The following is a 20,649-nucleotide window of genomic DNA, read 5'->3' on the forward strand; positions in this document are numbered from 1 at the left end:
GGGATTTTTACACAAAAAAAAAAAGAACGGATAAGGACAATGACCTCATTACAACACCACTAAAAAGCCACTCAAAGCCAGGATTTACACACAATCCAGTCTGTCAAATATTAAACTCAGCAACAACAATTTGTTATAAAAATTGGACAACTACAGAAGCCAAGGGGAGCGGGTACAAGGCAAAGCTGTTCCCTCCTCATGCTTTGAGGTGCTGTTCCTGAGGGAGCTGCAGGAAAGCAGCCAACCAGCAGATGGCAGCAGACACAATGGCCCCACGTGACATAGAAGGAAGCTGCTACACAATCAGTGCAGTGGTCAGGTTGAGTCACTGACTTGCACACATTTAAATATAGCGTTTATGAAAATTAAATGGTTTGATGAACGCCTTTTTTCCACCATAAAAATTGAGGTTGAAATCAAATCTGTTACCACACGCAATAAAATGTGCTTGATAACCAGACAGCAAAGATTTAAAGCTTACTCAGCATTATTCAGCTGCACAGTGGAGCTGGACATGCTCTAATGCTTTGCTCACGGGCACATCAACAGGTTGGATACCCGTATTACTGGCTAATCCTCAGCAAATAAAAGCAACTTCCCCCTACTCAACACACAGCCCTCTCAGAGCTGGGAAGGATGAGGTTACTTTACTTGGCTTCTCTACGACACCACCACCACCACCATCATCATCCCCACCATGATCACTGTAGCGGCGCTGCTTCTGATTGGCCGAGATGCTGCGCGTGACCTTAGGATGGGCGGGAGAAACGCTGGAACCGTTGTTAATGTCACTGGTCGGTCGCTGCCGCTGGCCCAGGATGCTGTTGGTCAGAGGCTCGCTCCCCTCAAACTGAAATATATAAAGACACAGGTTGAGGCATGAGGTCCGTGTGTTTGACACTGGTGATGATGTCAGGGCGCTGTAGGTCAACAGACTGACCTCTGGAGCTTTTCTGCCCAGCAGCAGGTAGGTGGCCATGACTTCATCGTACTTCTGGCTTTTTAGAGACTCTGTGATCTCATCATTCGGGAAACCCATCGTCACCATGAGCTCTGATGGCGAACAGAAGTCAACATGAATCCCAGGGATAGTCGTGGAAGTGACATTAAGAGACGTCGACATTCACACACAAATATACAGACACACACACAGGCAGTCTGCCACACCTATTCTGGATGAATCACTGAAGTCTGCCTCTGGCTCGATGTGAGGTTTTAGCTCCTCCTCCTCGTGACCCACATTCATCCAATGGTCTTTCATGATTTGCTAACAAAGAAACGGGACAATTATAAATCTTATAATGACAGATAATTAATCGTGACTAACATCAGTTAATTACACAACATGACAATTAAAGAAACGGATGACTTGATTTCCAACTGTGAAACCTTTTTGATTGCGAGTTCCGCTGTGGCTGAACAACAGCGAGATCAATGGATAGTATTGGTGGAGAAATCTTTACTATTGAACGTCAGCCTGATTCTCAGTGCAGGGGTGATATCGACTCTGGACCGACTGTCCAGTGTGAATTGTACCAACAACTACTGTATATATCGTATGTAAAGAAAAAACAAGCGCCAATCATCACAAATTACCTGGATGCAGTGAAAATACACAGCATCAGAGTATTTTGTTGTTTTTATTTAGTTGTATTACTTATAATGCTTTGACTAATTCAATTTAGTTTTACTCTCTCTGATTGTTTTAGTTAAAGACTTATGTAAGACCACTGTTTGGTCTCAGATGAATAATGTTCCCAGATCTCAGTCTGAGGCTGTAAACTAAAGTCTTCTACAGCAACAATTATGTGCTTTCGGGTGACTCACAACAACTGTGCTTCCAAATCATCAGGACGGTCTGTTCCACTGCAGGCCAGTGCAAAACATTTGTGAATGAGGAGCGAATAACTGGAGAGAAGCTGCAGTGAAACACGCTGGAAATACCTCCAGACTGCCTCGTTTGACAGGGTTGAGCACGAGCAGCTTCTTCAGCAAGTTTTCACAGTCTGTGGACATGTAGAAAGGAATGCGGTACTTTCCCCGGAGGACCCTCTCCCTCAGCTCCTGCACACCAGACCGTCGGAGACAAAATCAAATACAACAATTAGCAACAAGAAATTGCGAATAGAGTGAGTTTAATATTCACAATATTGTCTAGTGATGTTTTGGTCTACGTTATCTCCTGAGGGAAATAACTGGCTCTTAGCTGCTAAATGTTTTATAATATTCACTAGCAATGCTTGTAGTGTGCAGTGGGCTTAATAAAGCCTTTTTGCTAAAACCAGTCTCTTGTCATAGCCTAAAACAAAAGGTTGTGAGCCATAAAACCTATGTGCTACAATGGAGAATTAAGGGAAATAAGGGTGATGGGCTATAAACACACAAAAAAGGTAAATTGCTATTTCCCCGTCCCTTGACCTGCTATAATCACTGCAGCTTATTTTGCTGCAATAATAAAGAAGGGTGGAATAATACAAAGTCTCATTCCAAACTAAAGACACAGGAAATTCCACTCTAAATTTGGTTATTCAAGTAACCCAGTTTTAGGTTGATGCATGTAAACATCCTAACTCACTTAGAAGAGATTGAGTTCATATCTCACTTATAAGAAACTTGGTCAAGATACCAGGGTGTATCGCTTTATTCTGCTCCTCTCTTTGAATTTGGGCTTTACTGTCTGTATGAATTTAATTATTCATCATTTTGATGCATGCACGTATTGCTATAGTTGTTTCCCCCCCTTGCAACTGTGTGGTGTAATAATTTAGGAGCCAGATTAAAGGTCTCAGCATGTTTTAAATGAGCTTGGATGCGTGTCCTGCGAAAATGTCTATAACTGTTTATACCTGTTCTGATCAACCACAAGTCTGCTATTATAGAGATGAGATGAAACACCGCACATCTTAGGAATGTCTCCCAATAGACATTTGTGGTGTTTCACTCAGTTGCACATGAAAAATTACTACTCTATCAAAGTTAAACATAAACAACTTAAGTGAGACATTTAAAGCTGCTGTTCGTGTAAACCTTCCAAGAGCCAGAACAAGTGCACACCTTTAGGTTCTGGCCGTCAAAGGGCAGCGATCCGCTGACCAGCGTGTAGAGGATGACCCCCAAGCTCCAGACATCCACCTCTGGTCCATCGTACTTCTTGCCCTGGAAGAGTTCTGGAGCAGCGTACGGCGGGGAGCCACAGAAAGTGTCCAGCTTACTGCCCACAGTGAACTCGTTGCTAAAGCCGAAGTCGGCGATCTTGATGTTCATGTCTGCATCTAACAACAGGTTCTCTGCCTGGGGAGAGACAGAGAGGAAAATACAATGTGGATGGTCAAATTATCAGCATAATTAAAACATATAAGCCATTTTCAGACATGGACTCCGGAAAAAGTCCAGAAAATTGGGTACTGGACATTTTACGGAGATTATCTTTCACATAACAGGAAAGTGTCCGGAACATGTAGGTGAGGGGTAGCTCCTGGATGGAAAAGCAGGAGGCAGGACATATAAATTCCACTCTGTGTTTTTGTATTCTTTTTTTTTTCCAGTTTTGCATTGTGTTAGAAACATCATCAACATGGCCCACTTGCTCGCTGTAAGTTTTCTGGACATTTTCCTTCTGTATTCTCATACGGGCTAACTCTGATATTTTCCAGGCATTTTAAAAGTGGTCTGGCAGGAAAAGGAGCAACAGACTCGGACATTTGCGTTCTCACATACAGCCCCTCCAGAAAATTCCAGGAAAATGTCTGGAGATCAGTGCATGTCTGAAATCAGCTTTATTTACAAAGAGTTTTTCTCAGATGGATATTGAGAGCAAGACTTTGGATCCTCACCTTAAGATCCCTGTGTACTATCCTCCTCTGGTGACAATACTGCACTGCAGACACAATCTGAAACAGAAACACACATATTAAGATTAAGAAAGATAACAGCACTTTTCAAAACAGTAGTCTTTACATAAAGAGACAGAGATACAAAAGGTTTATAGGATGTATAAAATGTATAGAAGAGGCGAAAACATGGAAACAAAAAGCACAACAGAATTACACTTTAGGAGGACTGCTAACAAAGTAAGATGTTACTTTTTGCCTGGATAAGAAAAAACAATATATGATTCTCATCTCAATTATATCCTTTTATCACGCTAACAGAAATACCATTCAATTAAGCAAACATTTGCAAACATCCCCAGTATTGTTAATGGTTGCAAGTGGTTTAGTGGTTTACGTCCAAAAACAGGGGAATGATGGTAAATGATTAAGCATCACCAAGATATTTTAATCTGTATGTGTTGTCAAACTGTATTTATCAAGCAGATCAACACTGAACAGTTGCTGTGGCAGTTGACAGGGAGATTAACTAACGTGTGTCCGACAAGATCAATCTAAGAGAAAACGCACTGTTCTGTGACAGATGCCACCCACCTGCCTGCACTCAGGCACACACACACTTACCTTTCTGAACGTTGACACACATACACACACTGCCCACACTGTGTCACACACTGATCCTCTGAGTCATCTAAAACCATCAGTTAGGGATTCTGAACAGCATGGATGCGATAGGAACTTGTTTATCAAGATCATGCTTGTGCTTTATTGAATAAAAATCACAGGATTCACATTCTGTTCATTTTAGAACATAATCATGAAAGAGGTTATTTAATCCATGAACTGCTCTAGATGCCTTATTGCTCTAGCAGCACCACTAGGTGTCAGAGCAGCATCTGTAAGGAACCGTTCTCAACCCCTGTTCTCTCAGGCCGAGCTATCTGCGCTCCATCTCTCCTCTGCAGTTAGTGACGAAGCCTGAGCTTGGTGCATGCAGTGTTCCCACTGAAAGCAGTAATGGAATGACGGCAGAGCTGCGAGCGCAGCAATACTGATGACTCACCTGTCTGAACTTGGCCCTGGCCTCCTTCTCCTTCATTCTGCCATGAGCCACTAGATAATCAAATACCTCTCCTGGAGGAGACACAAGAAATATACAATTATGAAGCAGTTCATTCTTGTCGGGATAGTTATGATATGTTGTTAAGAACTGACTGTGTTTTTGTCCGTGTATATGCTTATTAAATTGCTCTAAAACTGACTATGGTGGAAATTAAAAGCTTGAATAAACTCACAAAAATCAACCAAATGTCACACAGTTGGAGGACATGCATTAAAGCGTCACTCACCACCGCTGGCATACTCCATCACCAAATAAAGTGTCTTCTCTGTCTCAATCACTTCAAACAATTTCACTGCAGGAGAGATCGGGAAAAAATAAATTAGGCAGAGGTCAAATAAATTTGTCATTCACAGTAGAAGGGATGTTTTTTATGGTGGAGGTTTTTAGTTTACTGGTCTTGTTTGAGTAACTCTATGGCATCAAAATCAGCAAACAGTGGACTTCCAGTGGCATGAGGCGAGACTACTGGCTGCATAAGTTTAAGCCCTGATAACTAAAACTAGTGCCCCAAATGTAATTATTGTGACATAAATCGTAATCTTTGTTGGAATGAATAGGGGAACTAAAACTAGAAATCGGGAAGTTAAGAATTCACTGGAGATGGACGTTGCTCAATGCTCAAACAATGATACACTTGGCAGAAATAATGCGTTCAGTGAACCAGTAAGGTATCATGATATCAGTAAAGAAATACGCAATTTCAGGGTTAAGCATAAATTCGATGCAAAATCAAATAGTATTGAAGCAGGAAACCAGACAATCCACATTGAAAAAATGATCAATAAATCAAATGAACTTAAATTTTCTTGGACAGATCCAGCAAATTGTTACGCAGGTTTAGCTTCTCACGGGGTGTTACTTGCTTAGACTTACCTATATTTGGATGATTCAGTATCTTCATTATTCGGACTTCCCTGAAGAGCTGCAGAGACACAGAGGGACACGGAGTAACCCGGTTAGATGCAAAGTTAGAAAATGGTATTAAGCTCTGATGAGGGGGCTAAGCGGAGAAAAATGAGCCACAACAAACTCCAAATGTGTCTACATCTGAAACCGGATTATACTCTGCAGGAGAATGAGAGGACCTTAGGATCATGGCACTACTGTACAGTGAAAAGCAATATGACTTATGCAGCAAGGGAAAGTCACACTAAACCCTGCCCTACACAGATAAGGAGCAGAATTACAACTCCAATGACACGCTGCAGTCAAGCCACTGGGCCAGTCGTCCATTTAAATAGCCAGACAACAGCATAACACACAGTCAGCCACTGCAGAGTAACACAACACAGGCTGCAAGTTACACATCTGCTTCTTAATGTAACCATCTTAACATGGACATGCAAGATAACTGCAGCATAACCATATCGATTGCCTTGGTGCTGCCGTTCTTGAAAACAAATTGTAGCAGAATTCAAGTTCCTTTACAGGGTTTAATTTGATACGAGTCCCTCTACTGCAGAGGGGAAAGTTTCCATCCACTCTTGGGGGAAACAGCAAAAAGGAAAGTCGCTATCTTGCCTGTATTTTCTCTGAGGACCATACATAACAGCATGAGTCAGAAAGGAGAGCATTCAGGGCTGTAATCATTCAAAAGCGTGTCTCCTCCTTCAGCGTTGGTGTGACTGTGTTTGTGTCAGACGAGCTCCTGCAGCCACTCAGAGGTGCTGTTGAATCATTTACATTCTGCCGAGTCCCGGTCGTGCCACGCTGCGGGTGTGTTTGAGTGTTAAATTTCAACACTCACTCGACTGGGATTTAGCATCTACTGCTACCGGGAGACAGAGCACAGATTTTTGCAGAACTCTTTGATTGAGCTAAAAGTTTTAAAAAGCGATGCTTTCATCTCCAGTTTAAAATGGGAAAAGTGACAATAACATTTCATGAGAATGGACAATAGTATAGTATATGCATTTGTGTAGCTGTGTCCGTGCAAAGCAATGGTCCTTTAAAGTCTTACATAAGTGCTGGGATATTCTAATGTTTCTAGGTCATCAAACACAGGCATTAGACCAGTGTGAGCAGGCCCGACTCTGTCCTGTCCTCTCAGCTAGTCTGGTTCAACAACATGCAGGTACTCACTCTCACTCTCTCTCTCTCTCCCTCTCTCCAATTCTTTCTCTTATCTGTCTCTACTTGCTCACCTACCTCCCTTTTTCTTTCTTTCTGACACCTCTCAACCTGCACACACTCATGCACACACACTTAAACACACAGCATTCAGAAAGCTGCAGCAGCTTCAAGAATATCACCTCACACTGTCATATTTTCTTGCTGTTTAAAATCCCATCAAAAGAATAAGAATGCAATTTTTTTTCTACAACAAAGTATTTTATAATGACTAAATTTTATTATTTATGAGTTACCAAGGCCTGTTATAGATTACTCCTATGTACCATAGAGCTCCACTTTTGTCCCAAAAAACGATTTAAAATGCATTAAATTAGTCAGACTGCAGCACTGGGTGACATCTACAATGAACATGAGCACTGTTGTTCCCACATTAGAGTGTGGATACCCGACCCAAGTCCCCCCGGACCCAGTCTGGCTGGGTTATGATTTTTTAAATAATGAATCGGTTCTGGTCCTGTTGGTCCAGTTACTTTTCTCACTGGCTCACAATCGTTTGGAAAGAAAATTGCGGCCTGAGCTACACTCTACCACACATACAGCATCCTCCTTCTCTCATTTAGGCATCACACACACACGTGTTAATCTGCAGCTGAAAATATTTCCAAAAATATGCACTAGTTTGGTCACGTGGGATTTTTTTGAGACAGCAAGAACAATCTAGAATTGCACATTTTGAATGGTAAAAACCTGAAGTATAAATAGGCTCAAACTGTCATAGTTAAAAAGAAAATGCTTCAAATACTATTTTATCATTTAAAGAAACAGTTAAGTTGTGCACAAATGTTAATTTGTCTCACATCAACTTTGAATAAGAATTTTAATAGTTTTTAGTGGGGTTTTTCCCGACACCAGCATCAGAAATGCTGCTGCTACTGATGTGAATCCCGAGGTGGGCATCGGCAAGTATGTGAATCTTTTAACCAATCTGATACCATGTCTTTGAAGTACTAATTGAATATTAGTTTCACCAAGATAAAAATGCAATTTTCTTTTTCTTGCTCCAAAACAGAAGTTGCACTGTACTGCCACTGGTAGGTGCTGATTTTAGAGCAGTCAAGAAGAGATTTCCTGTATTCTAGCGTTAGCTTTGTCAAATTAACTAATAAAAGAAGTTCTATGGCATGAATTCATTCTCTGTATGTCAGGCCATACAACAATAAAATCAATCATCACTTACTGTTATACTGGGTTAGTGTTGTTATATTTTAAATACATGGTGTTGGATCGGTACTCGGAATCGGCTGATACGCAAAGTCCACGTTCCTGAATCGATATCAGGTATCAGAACATCTCTAGTTTTCAGTAATTTGTGTGATTTGTCTGCTGTGACACCGGAATATGGCGTCATTTAAAAAAAGTCAATTTGTTCATTTTGAATCAGGTATTTTAAAGTAAAGTGCATGCAGACGTTATAGTTTGATTTGTTGTGGGAACCTGGTTTTGTTTCCAAGCTTCTCCTGTGTGGCAAAACCCTGTTCCATATTCATCAGCTGCTGTGTCGGCCTGAGAGGTTCCCCCATGGTAACAAAGTCAATTAGGGTTAGAAACACACTGACACAATCACCACAAGACGCCCTGCAGTGCACAGGAATAAACACAGAAGTCGTAGCCTCAAATAAATGTGCATACATTCACGCATGTTACTTTTACATGTGACACATCCATGGAGAGAGAAACTCTTTATTATCCTCATTCTGAATGAGTGATGGACTCCAGAGTCAGTGTTTTATCTCGAGCTCTTCTCTCTCTCTCTCTCTCTCTCTCTCTCTCTCTCTCTCTCTCTCTCTCTCTCTCTCTCTCTCTCTCTCTCTCTCTCTCTCTCTCTCTCTCTCTCTCTCTCTCTCTCTCTCTCTCTCTCTCTCTCTCTCTCTCTCTCTCGTCATTGCCCTAAAGCCCCTCACATGGGAAGCACGCGTGCAGCCACTTGGAAAAAAAATTAGAACAAATCTGAGAAGGGCGGTGGAAAACAGACAACAACAAACACAGTGCCTGTCAATACAAGCTCAATAGCGATGTAGCCAATATGGAGGATGACAAGAGATAATGAGTGTGGCGTGTTTGATCCAGTCTAGTATAAATATCAATAATATCTACAGGCACAAAGGGGAGTCAGTGTGGCATAAAGTAGCTTTTAAGGTGGACCTAGACAAGGTGAACAATTAGTGAATATTTGGGCCAAATTTCTTTCTTTTACTTTAATTTTGAAAACAAACTAAAAATTGAAACTTAGAACTGAGACTGTATTTGACAAAAATGATTAGCTGCAAAAAACAAAGTGTGTATCACACACAGGAAAACACGCCGTTTCCAATGTGCCTGAATCTCAGTAGTCTGTGCCAGTGACCTACTTCCACCAACCCAGGGGCGCCCAGACTCCCAAACTAGCCTTAATTACTGCAGGGTCCCCATGCAGAAGGAGCAGAGGAGCAGATATCAGTCTGGGAGCACTTACAGGAACTGGCTGGACTATTTCAGTCACAGTGGCACAGCTGCTCAGTCAACATGGAGATTATTGATAGGATGGGTAGCCGGGAAGCCTTCATCCCTCTAATGAATGTGTCTGCATGTTTTAATGTGCACAAACATTACCTGAAAACCGCCTATCTGTAAATAAGTCCTGCTCGCTGTGTGTCACAGAGAGACAGCGAGGGACAGAGAGACAAACAAAGAAGCAGACGGAGCAATCGAAAGACTTTCAGACGCACCGTCTTGTCCTGTCCTCGACTCCTGAGGTGCTGAGAATAATCCCAACGAGAAACAGCACGCCTCTTCGTCTCTTTCTCTGTGTCGTGCCGTCTTTTATTCATTATCCACCACACCAAGACACAACGCAGCTGCAGTCTTTTCCAAAAAGCCCCAAAAAGCACTTCACTTTTGGCAAGATGCTCTTTCAATCACAGCACTGAAAACTCTCATGAATGAATCTGTAAACTGCACGCATCTAAGCAGCCTCAACATTTGAATTGTACTATGATTCACCTCATACAACAACGCTGTCTGTCTAATTACATTCCACTCATATGAACAAGACCAAAGCTCCTCTAGCCCATGGGCCCCGACAGCATTTCATTGGCTAATGCAGAGTGGCAGGCGCAAGATAGACGCAAACAACAGACATTAGGAAAGCTTGACCCCATGGTGGGCTTTTTACAACTAGCAGAAAGTGTTTTACACAAACAGAGTCAGGGTATGTTCCGAAGGCTTCTGACTAACCAGAAAACATCATAAAGTCATGTTCAGATATAAGAGGGAGACTGAACTTAAGCTTTGTGGTTTTAATTTGGTTAAGAGTTTTTCTCTTCCCCCTCGGTCAGTGTTTCAGTCGTGTCGTTTACTCTCTTCACTTGCTGCAGCCTGTTTTGCGTCACAAGTCAAACAGCTCCACGGTTTCCAAATATGAATGTGTCTCGCATTCCAACAGCACAAGCTTTGATATCGTCTGCAACAGCAAATCCACAGCAGCACGCCTGACATGTCAATCATATCATCTTTATTATTTTGTTGATCTGGTCTCTTTGTTGAAGCAATGAAAAGAAAAAGAAAAACTCTTATTTGCACATTGGAAAGAGACGGCGAGCGAGGGGATGGTGGGATCAGAGCGGTGTGTGCACAGTGAAAGAGGGGATTAACGGAGAGGCCTATTTTAGGGCTAAAATGCAGAAAAACCATGACAACGTCAACATCCCTGACCACAGATGACTTGTGATGCGTTTCCTGTGGCAGAGCCGAGGAGGTGCTTTGGATCTCAGCTGACCTCATTTCCTGTAACATCGAAACCACCACAAAGTCACACCAGGGCAGAGAGCGCCAATGGGCCATAAAGGAACAGACCAGAGCTTCATTCTAACCTCATGACTCATTCTTGCTCCTGCTTTACCTTTCTTTTTTTTTTTTTTAATCGAATAATCCGAGGGAAACACCAGAGAGACAAAGATAAGCTCAGGAAAAGAAGTGATCAAAACGGATTTTATGTTCATCTCTTTGTCTCTGTGATATGAGCCATACTTTAAATCCACCTCTGAGATAAGTGAGTGAATGGCGGTGCATGTGCAAGTGAACTGGCTGCACACACCAATAAATGCATGTAAATATACAATTTTGCCAAAACTATGATTAAAAAACTAAGAATTCAGGTTCAGCCAGCTGGAGTCTTGTGCATAAACCAAAGGATCTCCTGTGTACAGTATGTCTGCATGTGTTTGCATGCTTATGTGTTTGTGTGTGTGCGTGCGTGCGTGTGGCTACATAGGATATGCCAGAGCGCTGGCTGGGCCTACAGTGCCAGATGGTGTGCCCACAGCCTGGCTCCTCTGAGACCGTAAACAACAGAGATCAGTGGCATTTTGACAGGACAACATGAAAGAACAGTGAACGGAGTAATGTGGCCAAATCGGACGCTCAGACCTCGCTCCCCCACACTGACTAACAAACAGGATCACAAAATAAAACAACAGTAAAAGTATAGAGTGAAAGACAGTTCGTCATTTGTCCTCAGTACAAAATGTTTAATTAACTCCACAGCAGAGCAAGAGAAGGAGACAAGGTCCACTTTACAGATGCAGAATCCTTTAACCTCTGCTCTCCAATGCAATGTAAAAAGCCTGAGTCACTGAGTCAATAATTACGCCCGTCTGTTGTTTATATCTGCATCTAGAAATAGGCTGCTCAGCGATACGCAGACGCATTTTAGCCATTAAAATGTACACTGCACTGTGATAAATCTACTGTCCAAGAGGCTGCATTGCACAACTAATATGACTCCTGAATTTCTGTGTGGCTTCTTAAATTTTACATCCATTCACTGCTAACATTTCTTGTTGCCTTCTCAGAGTAAGGGTCATGATGGAATGGGTAATGAGGAAGAACAGCAGGCCTTGCAGCCTCAGGGGGAGCAAGTCAAATTCAGTCCAGACGTCTAAACCACAAGGATGCCTCCAACTGAACATGCAAAAAAAGCCAAAAATACTAAAATGAATTAAATCAGCAACAAATGTGGACCAACAATGGATTTTTTTTCAATAATTTCTTGACCTTAAGCCACTAAGGGGTCTCTTGATGAAATCATGAAGAAGAGTCGTATCATGGGAGTTGTCTTGACCACCAATAACATTTGCACTTTACTGGAAGAGCTTGGGTGACAGAACACGCAGGAAGAGGCAATGAATAATCGTCGTCCATTACGAGTAACCAATACAAACAGTGGAAGGAAAAAACAGCTGACTGGCTAACTGGCTAAACAGTGTCTTCTTCCATCATCATGCGTAGTTTTACAGACATATAAATGAAGAATTGTTACATTTTATATCTTTAACAGTGACTGAAAGGTTGTATTCCTTTCTTGGAATAAATTTTTCCCTGATATGATTTGACCAATCCAAAGTTATAAGGGTGCAAAGTGTAGTAAAGTGGATGCTCCCGTCAATGCATCCATAGTAAGAGCTTTCACAAGGATCCTATAGGACGCTCAGAGCCGATGAGATAATCGATTCAATCCAGGAGACTGCTGCTGCATTATAAGACAAGCTTCTGCATTGCAGATGACACGTCTGTATACCATTACAGAAATCTATAGTACAGAGCAGAGGACATTAAAACCTACACCTATAAGCTCCATACAGAGATACAAGCACCTCTCATACCGATACAAAAACGCATCACGATTAACACATGAATGTATGCGTAACATCAACAAGCATAAATGCTAACACACCAATATTACTTCATTCCCCATAAAAAGCTGTAAGACTTCTACTTATTGACCCTCTCAGTCCTACTGCAGCTGACATCTGAAAGGCCCACTGAATAATTGATCAGAGAGATTCTGATTGGTCTGCAGTCTCACATGATCCGTCTGCAGGCTATGTTCATCACCCGGCAGCGGAAAACGCAGACCCTGTTGGGAATGTAAGCGCTTATCATGACCTAGACGAGACGTGAATCAGTAAAGTCAGAGTCAGTTCGTATTCAGAATCTAAATGCCACACACACGCACTTCTAAATGATCATTACACCACTGCGTGTGTGCAGATTAGGAACCACACAAGAGGCTGCTAAACAAAAGGGCTCACACAATGAAATGTATCTCAGTTAGATTAGATGAGGAACTGAGAGCTTGAGAATTCTTGCAGCGTCTCCGCACTGATTGGCTAAAGAATTGCAGTCGGATCCCATTAGGGTCCAAGTCAATTACAGATGCGCTTTGCTCACAGACAATAATGTCTGGAAACAAAACCCTTTCAGAAATGCCCTGAAATAATTGTGCCGTTTCACAGATCTACAAAGAGAATTTCTTGAGGTTGGTCTCTCATCATTAGTACCTTATACCAATATCTGAATGTGCCAGAATTAATTTATTCCAGTAGCACTTATTGATTTCACTCCTCTCATCCTTACACTGGATTCCTTTTTGTATATTTTCATTATTTGGGCATTAAGATGCTACAGCAGCATTATTTTCTCATCCTGATGGCCGACAGTGAGAAAGAGGCCAGGAGATCCATCAAGACCTCAACTTACGTTTATTACAAATGCTTGGCAGCTGCTTTGTAATTTGTTCAACCTCTACAGCAGGGTTATTCAATTAAAATTCAGAGAGTTCCAGATAGAGAAAATGTCCTTAATCAAACATCATAATGTGTAACTGACATTGTTCTGATTCCAGAAATCTGTCTGTGGCTCACATATCTTGAGAACCATTCATCTTATTGGCTTCACACTTGGCATGTGCAGTGTTAAGAGCCCAAGGAAGTTCAGTGTTATATTTGGTGCAATTTTCTCACGTGATACAATCAATATCTACACAATATGAGCAAACAGGTGAACAACTCTTTATGCAGCAGCGGTGGCGCAGCTTCAGGGTTCTGCAGACTATGACCCAATCTGCAGGTCACTTGTACAGTTTCTAAAGAACGCTGCTAACAGTCCATGGCAAACAGGCAGGTTTAGACTACACTTGTATATTGAAATATTAGATTTATGGTCTCAGTGTCAAATCAAAGAAAGTATAATGCAATAATATTTTTATAATATTTACTATATTGTTAATTTTCACACTGCACTGGAGCGATTATTAATAAGAAGTCTAATAAAAAATAAATCCTCTCTCGCTGCCTGATTTTCTCTTTTTAGGAGGAAGGATATCTTTATTATCCCAGGGGGGAAATTAGTTTTACAGCTAAAAAAAGAACATCATAACGTTCTCATTTTAGAGAAAGTCATGCGAAGATACTTTCCTTACTCTTCTCTGACTCACTTGTCATCGTCTATTCTCCCTCCTTTCCTCTGTAAGGGTCTTAACCGGTGCCGTAAAGGTTAGAAAAGTGGCAAAAATTTGACAATTCTGTTTGACTTATCAGTTATAGGTGCGCTTAGCCTATTAGTGACCTCTGCTCTACAGTAAAACAGAAATGAGCCAGGCTAGAATAATGTCATGACCATGAAAAGTCAGTCAGTAGCACACCTGCATTACTTCTAAAGTTGGCGATGCTGGATCATAGTGTAGCTGTGACTGCTTTCCTTACACATGGTCTAATCTAGCATCAGGTGTGTGTGTGTGTGTAATCAGCAGAAAGGGCTGGATTTGGACTCAGTAATCAGGAAACAGTCCCAAAGCCTTCGTTGTAATCGGTTATGACTGCTAGAAAAGGGTAAGTGACAAACATCCAGGCAGGGGTATTTTTAGCTGCTGCTAACCACACACTGACAGAGAATGAAGGAGGGGGTGGGATTAAACATGCCCTGTGGTCTCTCCTGACTACATTATGGAAAACAGCACATCCTGAGTTCAAAAAGAGTAAAGAAGCAGAGCGGCTGAAACTCAGGAGTGACTAACCGGTCACTGCGACCAAGACGTTAATGTTACCATGTGTCTACAAAACAAAAGACTCACCTTCTGTAGACTAGTGGGATTCAGCTGGGTTTTATCTATAATCTTCACGGCCACCTAGAGAGAGAGAAGACAGAGAGAAGGGGAGGGGAGTCGAGGGGGAGACAGGAGGAGATAAAAGACAACAGAGATGTCAAAACCAATCCTACTTTTTGTATTTTGGTTGTACAGCTAAAGCCTGTGTCGTAATGAACTCTCCTCATCATTTCACTCTTCTGCTGTGAAGCCGCTTTTGTCAAAACATGTCACAGTTGAATCAGGGCTGTTCTGTCTGAACACACCTTAAAGCTCCTCTGTTCAGCAATTTGTGAAGAGATGAAGCTTTGAATCGCAGATATAAATATAACAGATACAGGGGGGGAAATATGCATCTGTTCATGATGGTGAATATATAATAAGTAAATGCAGCTGCTAAAAGTCTCAGGACAGAGTGGCTGAAGTGAACTGTCCCGGTGTTGCAGCCGAGCCGGTATATAATATATATATGGCCGTGCAGGTTGATCTACAGTTGGCTCGGCAGATCTCGCCGGGCCTCGGTCTGATCCATCCATCTCAATAATCACCCCAAAGTGCTCGGTGAAACAGACCTGCTCCCCTCACTTTCTGAGAGCTCAGCAGCTTTCACAAAGCCACGAGCTGAGCCATACTGCAGACTCACCAGTCAGCCCCATACATTATGCTGATGAGTGACTGACGAGCACTTTTACTATATAATGGAATTACTACATATGGCTTTTTGTACTTGCACAAGATTAATCAAAAATATCTACATAGTTTTAAGTAATAGACTTATGAATGGCTAAATAAATATATTTGAGTGTGTGATCTAACCAAAGACAAATGACCACAGAATGTTTTTAACCACAATGAAGAAATCACAGCCCTGATGATGGAACAAACACGAAGTTCCTGGTTGGTTCACATTTCATCAGCCAGTATCGACTGCTAATGTCTTGTCAAGAAATGATCTTAATATGGCACCAATTAGTATTACACATAATACACTCTGTCCGCATTAGACATTGTACATTTGAGTACCGTTTTATTTAAAAATGTTAGTGCATAATGATGCTATGAATGTTCCTTGTTTTTAAATCGGTTTACTATGTTTGTGTGTTATTTGTCCCTGCTTGTATTTATATTTGAACTTGAGTACGACCCAGGTCGGGTTTGCACACTCTACTACCATCAAAACTGAAGCCTTAATACCTAATGAGTGTTTTTTTTTGTTTTTTCCTCGACTGTGTTAAGAGCAATTGCACTAAAGATTATTGTTTATTTGTGTTGCATTGTGGGATTATCAAGACCACACTCAATACTCAGGTAAATAAAGCTTGCCCTGTCTTTTGTAACCCTTTGAGTTAAACTAATCTACAAGATTCTGACACAAAGAAGATACCAGCCCTAACCTCTGACCTCTCTGGAGAAGGTAGAAAGGGTAGAAATTGCCTTTAGAGATGAAAGACAATGGGAGAATTGAAAATAGGCAACTGATTAAGAGCTTTAAAAATATATTTCAATGGATGTAGACTGAGGCTCTAGTCCCAAACAGCCTGTTAAAGGGGAAACCAGAAATAAAATGCAGAGTCATTGAAAGATTAAAGGCTAGTGGCTACTCATCCCAAGCAGGGTTTCCCTGAAACCTACCTTTCCCTGAGACCTACATTTGATTTCATCCAAACCCGGAAGCTAAACCCCATAATAACACCAAGAACACAGTGTAGCTGGGAGATGAGAAACCTGAGTGTAAGACAGCAGACAGGCTCGCTATGTGTGTGTCTGTTTGTGTAGAAACACACACAGTGCGCAGGTGGTGTCTTTGGAGGCCAGGTGCATAGACCAACCTCAGTCTTCTCTGCTTCCTCCTGTCATGGACAAAACTCAGGTGGAGGCATGTACATGTGTTCGGGGGAGCCTGTGTGTGTATGCGATTGTGTGTGTGTGTTGATGTATGCCTGCAGGTGTTGAAGCTGTCCTCATGTGACACTCTATTGTTCCAACTTCCACTATTCTCTTTGCATGAGTCAGAGATATTTATTACATTTCCTCCACGATTCACTCCACCAATATTTCCCTTTCTGAGCTCTCAGAGATTTGATGAATGCCTGGGTGGCATCACATCCTATGCGAGTGTTTGTGTGCATGTGTGTCTCTCTAATGGATTTCAAGGTGAATAATTCAGCCCCACAGTGACAGAAGGGCAACGAGCATCATTGTTAATTATTCAGCGCAGTCGTAATACACCGGCCATATGCTCGTCACCGTGCGCAGGTCTTGTGATCGTGCACGCATTTTGCGAGCGGAAACAGCATCACTTATGCTGAAGTGCTTGTGACATGTTCCTCTACACTTTTATTTCCCTCTCGACAGCTTTTTTATCTCATGAAGTCTGTTCGCTAAAGGGAAGTATTTTAACATATATGGTGGTCATTTCTCATACAGAGAAACGGAAGGTAAACACCGTTTTTAGGAAGGTATACAGAGCTGGGCGACAAGTCCATATCAATGCTACAATAAGCATGAGTGTGCATAGTAACAAATAAATTTGGTGCAGCTTGATTGAATTTAAGCAGACTATTTAGCCTAGGCGGGGGAATGTGCTCTTCTGATTTCTACTCTATTTGTCACATGTATGTCAAAGCAGACTGTACAGATTCTCTATGCATCAGTGGAAGCACATAAACTTCCTCTTTATGCAGCGTAATTAACCACATTATATCCCACTGTTCTTTACACTGCCATGCACTTTCACACTTACAGTTCATTGAGTATGTAACCCTGTATATACAATGCCCAGGAGCAAGTTCATTTCTGCTATATAGCTCCCCCCCCCCCCCCCCCATTTTTATCATTTGCTCTCTGGTTTATATTGTTCATAGTGGAGTCAGAATTATCTTATGGCTAAAACGATGAGTCGGTTAATGTGTGATGATGATCTGTGACGATGGGATTTCACTGAAAGTTGATACACTTAAATCGATAATACTGTATCATGGTCCCACCCTTAGTTGGGAGAAGATGAGGGCATATGGTCGAAGCAAATGTTTCCATGAGTGCAACTGAGCGAGTGTCGGTGTGTGACGTGTGTCCACATCCCGTAGTCACTCTCTGCAGCATAAAGAGGACTCTCTGTCACCTATAAGCAACTGCTGCTCAGTCTCATCTCCATTTTATCTTTAAATAATGTGCAATAAAGCAAAATCATTATTTGTTTTCCATTTGAGCAATTTTTTGCTGCTTGGAGACTTGACTTTAAGCTACGATAGCAACAGTTTTAGTGGGCTATGTTCTTTCCACCTGTTCTGATCCATGTCTTTGAATTCTGATGAGCTAGCAAAAGCACTCAGGCACTCAGAGCAGCGGCTGACCTTCTCAGCAAACAGTGTTGCATACCCGGTGTGCCTGTTCAACATTAGCATTAAAGGAAACAGAAGGGATGGAACCGTTAGCTGTTTCACCTTGGAGAATAATTACGTCCCAAATATTCTGACGTGAACAGGTAGATAATGTAATTCTGGGAGTTAAAAGGAGGGAAGTGGCTAATGCACAGACGTGAGAGGAAATCTGAGGTGGATCAGTGCTGTCAGTGTGTGCTGTGAGTCCTGGTGAGTGGAAGACGGTGAACAGATCGTAGGACATTGTTTTCTCCATAGGGAAACAGGAGCTTTAATTACAGACGCAGCAAACCAGCACGTCCATCACTGCGACAGGTCAGCAGTGCGAGTGTGTGACTGAGAGAAACAGACAGCTTGACCTGACCAGACTGAGAGAACGAACATGGTCAAGTACAATATCATCATGACAGGAGATCATTCATTCTCAGTCAGAAAAGGCCATGAACTAGGTTTAACTTGGAGCAAATCAAGGCATCATTAACATTTCTGATCAGTGCACACAGAACAATGGCGCGTCAACGGGGCAGACACCCAGGGAGCCATGCACAGCGCCACTATGTTCACTTACAGTGTTCATTTGGGTCTTTTCATACATGTTTGGACTGTAAAAAATATATTTTTTACAGTTTTTACCGGCTCTGTCAGTTATTTACTGCTCCTCTCTGTGTTTCCATCATTCACGCTGCGCACTGCAAACGGAGTCGAGCCAAACTGAGTGCGCCAGGCCAAGAACAGTATGGATCATTATGTGGTGATCAGTGTTGATATTGTGGTATCATTTCAAACAAATCAAAGTTTAAACGTAGCAGATCGGATACGTATGCGGAGTCTGAGTGAGTGAGTGAGAGTGAATGAGAGATTATATTTGGCTAATTTCAGACTATGTAGATGAATCACACTATCATTTCATTGAGAAAATAATCTGAATAATAACCAATAAGACACAGCCCTAAATGTTGACATGTAGAAATGAAAGAGCAATGCTGACATAGGTTTTGAGATGAAATATTTGAAAATTTGTCTCACCTCTCGTCCAGTCAGGACGTGTCGTGCAAGCTTCACCTTGGCGAAGTTGCCCTTCCCGATGGTCTTGAGGAGGCGGTAATTGCCTATATGGGGATGCTCCTCCGTGGAGGTGAAAGAGTTGCGACATCGCGGCAGACTATGGCGACTCGCAGACTTTGTGGGGGGCGCTGGGGGTTCAACAAAGCCGTCCACCGATGAGTGCTGCAGAGAACCCATACAAGTGGAGATCAGAAACATATTCATTCACTGACGGACGTTTTTTATTAATATAGACACACAAATGCTACAGCTACAATTCCCTGAACCTCCACATGGACTTATTTCTCAAAATCGGCTGCACACATGCAAACAATGCAAGGAAGTCTACAGAGGACCTGGGCTGAGAATCAGGTTCACCCTCTCTCCCTTCATGAAAACTTACCCTCCTGACCTCAAGAAGAGATTTGAAGACTTTGATAATCCCTGTAAGTCAAGAGTTATAAAAAATGTTGCTGGGTCCACAGATAACAACAAGCATCCCCCTGACATGGCATGTGAAGGTGAATTAGGAAGAGCTTGCTGGGCGTACAACGTTGGCGTCGGCTATGCGCAGTCTCTACTGTCTGTTTCCTCTCCTCTACAACAGCTGCTGATGTCAGTCCAGGTCAGAAATCCCATGATCCTCTGCTCCTGAGCTCCTGACCACACCCATTCAGAGAATAAAGCCTTGGTCTTGTTACCCAGGCTCCCCTGCTCCCGTTTCACCCGGGAAATGCTACACCCTGCAGTGCGTGCATCGTCACCTCGGTTAGCCCACATCCCCGACAGAGGTGAGAGCTGCACAGCAGGATTCAAACGCTCCCTGGTGTCAGAGTTTGTGTGTGTAAGTGAGAGAGAGAGAGCGAGAGAGAGAGAAAGGTGGGCAAGGACAAATCTTGATTAGATGCCAGTCAAAGTCAGCATCCTTGTTTCTAATGCACCAAAACCCTCTTTCAGATCTCCATGACAGAGCAATCTGTGGAGCCTCCACACGTTTTATATTGCAGCTGGTAAATATCCACAATAAATTGACTTCAGTTCTTCCCATTAACTTAAGATCTGATTTGTAATGCGGTCAGTTTTTCCTTCAGCGTACACACAGACGCACACACACTTGGCCTCGCTCCAGATTGCCTAAATTAAATCGAGGGGCATCAGGACAGGCAGGTGATTAATACACAAAGTTTATCTCACTCGCTGGGCCATTAACTCCCAACAACTGACGCTGTGTCATCACGG

General features: G+C 42.2%; 1 protein-coding gene across 2 annotated transcripts in view; it reads right to left on the reverse strand.

The window, feature by feature from the left end:
- LOC117775198 (serine/threonine-protein kinase MARK1-like) overlaps positions 1-20,649 on the reverse strand; it is a 28,507-nt gene that overhangs the window by 4,736 nt on the left and 3,122 nt on the right. The window contains exons 2-12 of one of the 2 annotated variants that reach the window (XM_034608124.1): positions 19,393-19,593; positions 14,975-15,028; positions 5,827-5,875; positions 5,180-5,245; positions 4,894-4,964; positions 3,834-3,890; positions 3,055-3,291; positions 1,945-2,064; positions 1,168-1,267; positions 941-1,053; positions 652-850 (exon numbers count right to left, since the gene is read on the reverse strand). In XM_034608124.1, the coding sequence (XP_034464015.1) occupies positions 652-850; positions 941-1,053; positions 1,168-1,267; positions 1,945-2,064; positions 3,055-3,291; positions 3,834-3,890; positions 4,894-4,964; positions 5,180-5,245; positions 5,827-5,875; positions 14,975-15,028; positions 19,393-19,593 (1,267 nt within the window). The remainder of the gene's footprint in view (positions 1-651; positions 851-940; positions 1,054-1,167; positions 1,268-1,944; positions 2,065-3,054; positions 3,292-3,833; positions 3,891-4,893; positions 4,965-5,179; positions 5,246-5,826; positions 5,876-14,974; positions 15,029-19,392; positions 19,594-20,649) is intronic. The other variant, XM_034608125.1, reaches the window with a different exon arrangement.

Source organism: Hippoglossus hippoglossus, chromosome 15, assembly GCF_009819705.1.
Source record: "Hippoglossus hippoglossus isolate fHipHip1 chromosome 15, fHipHip1.pri, whole genome shotgun sequence".
Lineage (NCBI taxonomy): Eukaryota > Metazoa > Chordata > Actinopteri > Pleuronectiformes > Pleuronectidae > Hippoglossus > Hippoglossus hippoglossus.